The 9,467-nt window shown below is 56.2% G+C and overlaps 1 protein-coding gene and 1 long non-coding RNA gene across 2 annotated transcripts; one reads left to right on the forward strand and one right to left on the reverse strand.

Annotated features, from left to right (window-relative positions):
* The first annotated feature begins 1,446 nt into the window (after positions 1–1,446).
* Positions 1,447–2,874, forward strand: ASPRV1 (aspartic peptidase retroviral like 1). The gene has a single exon (XM_008254294.5). It carries the CDS (start codon positions 1,560–1,562, stop codon positions 2,328–2,330), a length of 771 nt encoding a protein of 256 aa, XP_008252516.2. The 5' UTR covers positions 1,447–1,559; the 3' UTR covers positions 2,331–2,874.
* A 3,849-nt stretch (positions 2,875–6,723) lies between these two features.
* Positions 6,724–7,791, reverse strand: LOC138848592 (uncharacterized). Its single transcript, XR_011386596.2, has 2 exons — positions 7,528–7,791; positions 6,724–7,152 (listed from the first exon to the last, which is right to left on the reverse strand). It is a non-coding gene; the product is annotated as an uncharacterized LOC138848592 (long non-coding RNA).
* Positions 7,792–9,467: the final 1,676 nt, after the last annotated feature.

Consider the following 9,467-nt stretch of genomic DNA (forward strand, 5'->3'; position numbering starts at 1 on the left):
GGACTCATGGAAGTGGGTCCCTGCAGCGGTGCCATCTCCCTGCACAGGCCCAGGTCAGGCCTCTGGCCCGCAGACCTGCAGATCTGCTCCGTGGGCCTCTGCAAGACGTCCAGAGCTGCCCCTCAGCTCCAGCAGCAGGGGCCACGCCCACAGCCCCTCCAGCCAAAGCCTCCCGGGTCCTCAGCATCAGCATGGCCAACACCATGGTCGAGCCTCCCCCTCGAAAAACGAAAGCGGCAGTGACAGCCCCTCCCCCAGCTTGCGTGTGCCATAAACGGCCCAGGCCAAGAGTGGGAGAGGAGGGGCTTTGTTGCATTGGAAAAGGGCTCTTGGGAGGGCTCCTGGAGAGTGAGGGGGGCCAGGCAGGGAAGGGACAATAAGCATGGGTGGCACCCGATGGGACCCGCCCCCACCCACGGTGGAAGCCGGACCCTGGATTCCCGCATCCGCTCTCAGAAGTTCAAGATCACACCAGCCACTTGCGGGCCTTAATGAGAGCCCACAGGCTGAGGCCGAGCTCCAGAAACGGCTGACTGGATTAGGAGTGATCAATGAGAGCAAATTCCTGCAGCAGCTGAGTTCCTGTGAGATGATTGTATGTGAGTGTGAATGTGACGGTGCGTGTGTGCCTTGTATGACAGTGTGTGAATGTGTATATATGTGTGACTGAGTGTGTGAATGTGAGAGTCTGTGTGTCCGTGGCTGTGAATGTGTGTGTATGTGTAAGCATGAGACTGTGTGCATGTGTATGTATGGTGTGTGTGTGTGTGTGTGTGTGTGTGTGGCTGAGTATGCACATGTGTGTGTAAGCTGAGTGACGGTGTGTGTGAGTGTGCGTCCTCACTCATTTGAAGCCCATTTCTGTGCACTCTCGATTCTGGGGCCTTGCTCTGTCTCCCTCTCCAGGGAGTCACAGAGGCCCCCATACTCGGGGAATGTGTGAGAGATGCCTGCCCAGTGAATGCAAGCTCCCTTTCTGTGGCCAGACTGGCCCAGGTCGGGGGGAGGGTGAGGCCAAAGGGGCTTCCCCAGCCTGAAGGGTGCCGGCCTCTGGTCCTGCCTCCCCTTCTCCCACTGATGACACAGATGACACACACCGGGTGTCCTCACCTCTGTTGTTCTGGGACACAGGCTGGGAAGGGGACCTGGGGAGCCCCCTCCCCACTGGGACTGCCTTTCTCGCCACGTGGGCTGGCCTGTCTGTCCTGGGATGGATGCAGAAGGGCGAGGCACCCATCCTGCTAGTCGGGCAGGATACTGGTGGGAGGGCGGGACCAGGAGGGGTGGGGCTTCCAGAACAAAGGAGAATGGGGAGCCCTGGGGGCCCAGGCTCGGCATCAAAAAGCCTGTGCAGAGCGAGCAGGCCACACAGTGCCTGCCTCGGCGCCCAGCAGCCAGCCAGCCAGCCGGGCCCCTGTCCTCCTGCTTGCCCACGCCGGGCGAGTGCACACCGCCTGCTCAGAGAGGCCCTGCTCTCCAGCGTGATTGCGCCCACACTGCTCTGTGGCTTGCTCTACCTGGCGTGGGTCGCCGCTGAAGTTCCAGAAGGCAGCAGAGGGATGGCCGCCAGCAGAGCCAGGAGCCAGGAAGGCCGCCGGGCGCGCACTTTCCTCCCGGAGACTTTTGACGGAGCCAATGTAGCCCCGAGCCTCTGGCTGCACCGCTTCGAGGTCATCAGCGACCTCAACGAGTGGGACCATGCCACCAAGCTCAGGTTCCTGAAGGAGGCCCTCAGGGGAGACGCCCTGGAGGTCTACAGTGGACTTGGTGCCCAGGACCAGGGGGACTACGGAGCTGCGCGAGAGGCCCTCCTGCAGGCCTTCGGGGGCCCCGGGGCCGCCTCCGGCCCCCGGCCCAAGGAGATCGTGTTCGCCAACAGCATGGGTAAGGGCTACTACCTCAAGGGGAAGATTGGCAAAGTGCCCGTGAGGTTCCTGGTGGACTCCGGGGCCCAGGTGTCCGTGGTGCACCCCAGCTTGTGGGAGGAAGTCACCGACGGCGACTTGGACACCCTGCGGCCCTTTGAGAATGTGGTGAAGGTGGCCAACGGGGCAGAAATGAAGATCCTGGGCGTGTGGGACACGGTGGTGTCCCTGGGCAAGCTGAAGCTGAAGGCCGAGTTCCTGGTGGCCAACGCGAGCGCGGAGGAAGCCATCATCGGCACGGACGTGCTGCAGGACCACAACGCCGTCCTGGACTTCGAGCATCGCACCTGCACCCTGAAGGGGAAGAAGTTCCGCCTCCTGCCCGTCGGGGGGTCTCTGGAAGACGAATTTGACCTGGAGCTCATAGAGGAGGAGCCCTCCCCCGAGCAGGAGCTCTCCTATTGAGAAGCCCCTCTTCCCGCCCAGGCCCGGTGTGTGTGGGGGGGTCACATCCTCAGGGGGAGTTCCTGGGCTTAGCTGTCCTGCACAACCCACTCTTCTCCTCTTCCCCTCCCTCTGCAGGGCCTTACCCTGCCCCTGGGGATGGGGGGAGGTTTCCAGGGAGCAGGCACAGGGGAGGGAGAGCAGTGGGGGGAGGGTCCCCGTGGTCACCAAGCTGCTGTTGGTGGCAAAGACAGAAAGGCTGGAGAAGTTTCCAAGGGAACCGGGATTGTTGGTCTTTGGGTGGGAACTCGGGGACCCCTTCAGATCCCCTGAGGTGTAGCCTGGTCACCTTCAGGAAGCCTGCTCAGCGGGGCTCGGGCCTGGCTGCAGGATCCTCGGAGCCAGGCCCAGCTGGCAGGTGACAGGTGCGGAAGGATGCCTCCCTGGTGACTCTTCCCACCTGCGCAGGCCCAGGTTTCCTTCTGTCATTTGCTTTGAACCCCACTGAGCCTGTGCCAATAATCCAGTTACTTCAATACCCAATAAAGACCGATTCGTGCAGAAAGCATGCCGTATGTTGCTTGGGGTTGAATGGAATGAATGGGGTGGGGGAGGCCAGGGGAAATGTCAGCAACAAGGGAGCTTCAAGGACTCGCCGAGAGCCCGGGCTGGATGTCAGACAACTTGTGCAGTGACTGTGTATCTTGGGTTTTCTAAGACAGCCTTAATTCTAAACATGTGGCTTCATTCCCTCCATAACTTCTCCTATTATTTATTTTTAAAGATTTATTTATTTGAAAGGCAGAGTTTGGGAGGGGAGAGAAACAGAGCTTCCACCTGCTGGTTCATTCCCCAAATGGCCGCCAGTGGCCAGGGCTGGGCCAGGCTGAAGCCAGAAGCCAGGAGCCAGGAGCTTCTTCTGGGTCTCCCATGTGAGTGCAGGGACTTGGGCTATCTCCTGCTGCTTTCTAAGGCCGTTAGCAGGGAGCTGGATTTGAAGTGGAGCAGCCAGGACGCGAACCTGCACCCATATGGGATGCCGGCATTGCAGATGGCAGCTTTACCCACTGCACCACAGCTCCAGCCCCTCCTATCAATTCTAATCGAATCGTAATCTTTAATTATTTCAATCAATAATATTTTGGCACCCAAATTGCCCCTTATACCCAAAAGTGACACAAAAGTTATTTGTGAGATGCCTTGATTGAGGACTGGAAAAGCGTGGTTATTGCAAATAAATGAGTTACCTCCCGGGCAAGTAAGTTCTCATGGCCACCCCTGAGCCGGAACGCAAGGCAGAAAGCAAGGCCGGGGGACAAGTGCTGACCTGCGTGGGGCTGCCCAAGGGGCTTCTGGAGGACGGGGAGGAGGCAGCAGTAGGGGTTCCCACAGCTTCTTCCTGGAGGGAATTGTAATGGGGCCTGGAAGCAGAGAGGACATGCAGAGCGGGGACATCCCCAGACCTGGGGACGGAGGTGCCCCTCTCTGTGTTTGCTGCCAACGTCTTGCTTCTTCCTCTGGGACTCAGCAGGGCTGGGAGGCTGCAAAGCCAGCAACCCAAAGGGAGAAGCTGAGAGGATGGAACTTTCCAGAAGGGAACAGATCTGTTCCAAATCTCAGGCCTCCCAACCAAGTACATCAGGGGAGCCGTGGCCCGTACCCTCCAAGCTGAGCGTGGGCCCCGGAGGGCACAAGACAGTGGGTGCAAGGCCTGAGGCTGGGACATGTGGCACCTTGGCACCTCCAGGGAGCCCAAGGGACCCAGAGCTTGGACAGCCTCTTGATGGGAGGCATGAAGGGCCATTTTCCCTTCCTGAGGATGTGGGGTGTGTCTCTTCTAGAAGTTTCCACTTGGACAACTCCCGAAGGAAAGACAAGCAGCCTGAGCAGGAGCTGGAAGACAGGTAGAGTCTTCTTGAGAAGTTGCTGGGCGCTTGCCTCTGCACCTCTCGAAGCCTACCTGAGCCAACCACCACCCAGCCCCTGACCCCAGCCCCTTCCTCCTGCAGGGCACCCCGCGACTCCCCTGGGAACTGAGGCATGGCTCAACCCTAACCCCAGGGCTCACTAAAGTCCTCCCTGGGCAGCTGGGCATCTTAACAGCCCCAGTCAGTACCTGTGGGGTGGAGGGCAGGTGCAGCACGGGGGGGCGGGGGAGCGGAGGCCTGGAGAGGGGGCTGGTCTTGAGCCTCCTCAGTCTGGCATCTCCTTGTCTGGTCTGTTTTTCAGCTCTCTTCTCGGCTGTGTCACGAATACTGTGAAACAACCCAGGTGGCACCTCCCCATGACCTGTTTTCCTCTGCATCCTTCCAATCCTAGCCACGTGCGGGGCTGATGGAGGGAAGGTGTTTGGTGGGGAGGGGGCTGGAGAGTTGAGTGACCAGGCCAGAACCCAGGGCACCAGCTAAGCCGTCCCTGTCCTTCCCCCCCCCCAACACACACCAAGGAGCTGAGCCCTACCTTGGGCCCTCTGGGCTGGCTCCCAGCCATCGACCTCTCGTGGGGCAGCAGGCTGCTGGACAGGCCCAGGGAGGGGTGGGTCTGTGACCTGGAGCGGGCATGAGACCAGGGCAGGGCCGCGTGGGTGTGAGAGTCATTACAAATGCGGCCGTGGGAAGGTGGGGCCTGCCCTCCTGAAGCCGGTATCAAAGGGGGAGCCAGGGAGGGAAGCCAGGAGAAGCGGGTCGTAGCCACATCACAGAGGGCTTGCTGCACAGTGAGGAGCTCACACCTGACCCCTGTCTGAGCCGGGAGGAGCACAGGCAGGAGCCTCTGGCTGTCAGATGGAATCACACAGCAGCAAGAATCCAGTTTGCCAGCGAGGTCTGACGGAGACGATGATAAGGAGGGTGCAGGCTGAAGGTTTTTGTTTCTTGGGACAGAGGGAGGGGCAGAGAACTCTCATCCACTGGTTCATTCCCCAGATGCCTGCAACAGCTGGGGCTGGGCCTGTCGAAGCCAGGAGCTGGGAATGCAATCCAGGTCTCCCACCTGGGAGGCAGGGACCCAACTACTTGAGCTGACACCACTGCCTCACAAAGCGAGCGTTAGCAGGAAGCTGGAACTGGGAGCTGGGGACTTGAACCCAGGCACTCCGAAATGGGGTGTAGCTGTCTTTTTTTAAAAAAGATTTATATATTTATTTATTTGAAAGGCAGAGTTACAGAGAGGCAGAGAGAGAGAGAATCTTCCATCCGCTGGTTCACTTCCCAAATGGCCACAATGGCCAGAGCTGGGCTGATTTGAAACCAGGAGCCAGGAGCTTCTGGGTCTCCCACATGGGTGCAGGGGCCCAAGCACTCAGGCCATTTTCTGCTGCTTTTCCCAGGCCATTAGCAGGGAGCTGGATCAGAAGTGGAGCAGCTAGGACTTGAATCAGCACCCATATGGGATGGCGGCACTACAGGCAGCAGCTTTACCTGCTACACCACAGTGCTAGCATTTATTTAGTCTTATTTTTTATTTTTTAAAAAGATTTATTTATTTATGGGGGTCGGTGCTGTGGCACAGCGGGTTATGCCCTGGCTTGAAGTGCTGGCATCCCATATGGCCACCGGTTCGGGAACTGGCTGCTCCTCTTCGGATCCAGCTCTCTGCTATGGCCTGGGAAAGCAGAAGATGGCCCAATTCCACAGACCCCTCCACCTGTGTGGGAGACCTGGAAGAAGCTCCTGGCTCCTGGCTTTGGATCAGTGCAGCTCCAGCCATTGCAGCCATCCGGAGAGTGAACCATCGGATGGAAGATCTCTCGATCTCTCTCTTTCTCTCTCTCTCTCTCTCTCTCTCTCTCTCCGTGCCTCTTCTCTCTCTGACTTGCAAATAAATCTTAAAAAAATATTTATTTATTTATTTGAAAGTATTACACAGAGAGAGAAGGAGAGGCAAAGAGAGAGGTCTTTCATCCTCTGGTTCACTCCCCAATTGGCTGCAACTGCTGGAGCTGCGCCAATCCGAAGCCAGGAGCCAGGAGCTTCCTCTGGGTCTCCCATGTGGGTTCAGGGGCCCAAGGACTTGGGCCATCTTCTGCTGCTTTCCCAGGCCACAGCAGAGAACTGGATCAGAAGTGGACAGCCGAGACTGTCATGTCTTTAATCTTGAATTTGAACTGGCACCCATATGGGATGCTGGCACTACTTTACCTGCTGTGCCACAGCGCCGGCCCCCATTTATTTTATTTTTAAACTTTTGTTTTGAAACACTTTCAGAACCACAGAAAGTTACAGGAGTAGTCCAGAGCATTTCCATAGGCCCTACCCAGTTGCCCCAAATAGTCACATTTTACCAATTATTGATCATTCGCTTACCCCCATTCCTTCTGTATGTACAGGAACTACTTGAAAATTGCAAATAGGATGCATATTTTCAAAAGTACATTCTCTCGTGCAACTACAAGAAAGTCATCAAAATCAGGAAATTCACCTGGTGATAAAACTAAACTTTATTTCAATTTTCCCAATTATCCCCAAAATCTTTTTTAAATAGATTTATTTATTTGAAAATCAGAGTTACGAGCTCTGGGGAGGGGAGGGTGATGGATGAGGTGAGAAAGAGAGAGAGAGAGAGAGAGAGAGAGAGAGAGAGAGAATCTTCCATCTGCTGGTTCACTCTCCAAGTGGCCTCAATGGCCAGGCTGAAGCCAGAAGCCAGGAGCTTCTTCTGGGTCTCCCACATGGGTGCAGGGGTCTTAACACTTGAATCTTCTGCTGCTTTTCCCAGGCCATTAGCAGGGAACTGGATAGGAAGTGGAGTAGCCAGGACTGGAACTGGTACCCATATGGGATGCTGGTGTCACAGATGGCGGCTTTATCCGCTGTGCCACAACACTGGCCTCTATCCCCAAAATCTTTATAACAAAAGGAAAAAATAATATTTCCTAGCACAATATCTAATTCAGCTACATGTTGCGTTTAACTGTCATGTCTTTAATCTCTTGAATTTGAACAATTTATCAGTCCATCTTTGTTCTCATGAGCTTGCCGTATAAAATATTTAATTATTTAATTTGAAAGACACAAAGAGCTCCATCCACTGCTTCACTCCCCAGACGTCTGCAATGACCTGAGCCACACCGAAGCCCAGAGCTGGGAGCTCCACCTGGGCCTCCCGCGTGGGTGGCAGGGACCCAAGTGCATGAGGCACCACCTGCTGCCCCCCGAGGTGCACTGGAGTTGGCAGCGGCATTGGAACTTGAACCCCGACATTCCAAGAGGCTACTCACTGCTGTAGACATTTTGAAGAGACCTGTCCGGTGACTTCGTATCACGTCCCTCCCTTTGGGCGCATCTGATGTTTTCTCATGATTGGTTTCAGGTTATGCGTTCTGGACAGGAACGCCTTCGAGTGTGGGTGTGTCCTCAGCACGTGCTGTCACCGGCCCCAGGCTGCCCACTTGTTCCACAGCTGCTGGTGTTCACTTTGGTTGCTGGGTCAAAGTCTCTTCACAGTAAGCAGCTGTTTTCCCTGTGTGATGCGTACGTGCCTCACCGGGCGACTCTGGGGCTATTTCAGTCCCCAGCTTCTCACCCACTAGATTAGCACCCGTCGGTTATTACTGTGATGGCCAGCCAAGGGGGCTTTTCTAGTCTATGAATTAGCTGACACTCAAACCTATCGCTCTCGCGGCTTGTCGATGGACTGATCTACAGCGTCATGGACTCACAGATTCCTGTTTGAGTTATTGAGTCACGCTCAGTTACTATGGCTGTTTATTTTAAAGCACAAATTGCTTTAGATTCCGCCAGGGGAGCCTCTGCAGACTGGCTCCTGTCTTCTTGGGAACTGTCCCCACCGTAATCAGATCCCTTGCTTATCTGTTTGCACGAAATGTTCCAGGCTCACCTTGTCCCCTCCCTGCACCTGCCCCGGAAGCAGCCATTTCTCCCAGGAGCACTTATTCCCGTGAGTGGAGTCTGGTACTCAGGACCCAGCACCTGGGGGTCGGTCGGGGTGCTCAGTGCTCCTCCGACATCATTCTTCCCGGCTCTTAGTAGTCAGAACAAAGGAAAAACACATTGGCCATCTCCGTGTACTCGTATTTCCCTCTCTCACTATATATAAAAAGTGTGAGCTCACGCAGGTGGGCATTTGACACCGTGGTTAAGATGCCACTTTCGACATCTGCAACCCGTATCAGAGTGCCTAGGTCCACGTTCTGGCTCTACTCCCGGTTCCAGCTTCCTGCTAATGCACACTCTGGGAGGCAGCAGGTGATAGCTCAAGTACTTGGGTCCCTGCCACCCACGTGGGAGACCCAGATGGAGTTCTGGGCTCCTGGCTTCAGACTGACTGGTGCAGTCATTTGGGAAGTGAACTAGCAGCTAGAAGTGCTCTCTCTGCTATCTGCCTTTCAAACAAGAGGCGTGAGTCCATCTTGATTGCTCCAGGTCCATCCCACCAGCACATGGCTTATTCTAACCTCCTCCTCGTCTGCATTTACAACTTCTTTCTCCAATAATGAGAAACTTGTCTCTGGCTTGCTTAATTTTTGTTCAACCCTAGAATATCTGGGAAGTAATTCAGACTTGCTAACCTAGAGGCAACCAGTTGCTAATGTCACCTGCTCAGTGCCAGGTGTGGGTGGCCCTTGGCAGCCAGTGAGGAGGAGAAATACTGACATCAGAATGCAGCCATTGAGGGAGGTGTCCCAGGGGTGCACCAGCCAGAGGAGTGACGTCATCTGAGGACACGCTGTGTCATTAGGAACATAGCTAGAGTCAGAGACCAAAGGCCACAGGCCTTCCCTTGTGGTGATGTTGCCCGAGGGGCTGGCCCCACACCCCAGGCAGGTGACCGGCCAGCCCACCTGGTCCTCGGCCACTGTGGCAGCTGTCAGAATGGACACCACCCATGTTCCAGTACGGAGTCTGCTGGGCAACCTTGGGGCACGGAGCTTCCTGGCTTGGCCCCAAGGAGGGCCGACTCCGGTCAGGCCACTGTGCCTGCCCCCTCCACCCAGCTGCATCCCGCTGTGGATGAGTAAGTTGATCCCCACACCCCCACAGCTCAGACACTGGACGGTGTCGCCCAGCCCGCCGAGCCCTGCATCTCCCTGAGCCTGGGCCGTGCTGGGCTCAGTTTCCCCCAGGGCTTGTGGCAATCTCTTTCCTCTTCGAGCCTCGCCCTGCACCAGCAGCCCTGCCCTCTAGGGGTTTACAGTTG

This window comes from Oryctolagus cuniculus, chromosome 2, assembly GCF_051225735.1.
Source record: "Oryctolagus cuniculus isolate XC-2025 breed Fujian yellow rabbit chromosome 2, ASM5122573v1, whole genome shotgun sequence".
In the NCBI taxonomy this organism is placed as follows: domain Eukaryota; kingdom Metazoa; phylum Chordata; class Mammalia; order Lagomorpha; family Leporidae; genus Oryctolagus; species Oryctolagus cuniculus.

Excerpts from the sequence above, each read along its gene's own strand:
- ASPRV1 (XM_008254294.5), top strand. The coding sequence starts at position 1,560 with ATGGCCGCCAGCAGAGCCAGGAGCCAGGAAGGCCGCCGGGCGCGCACT.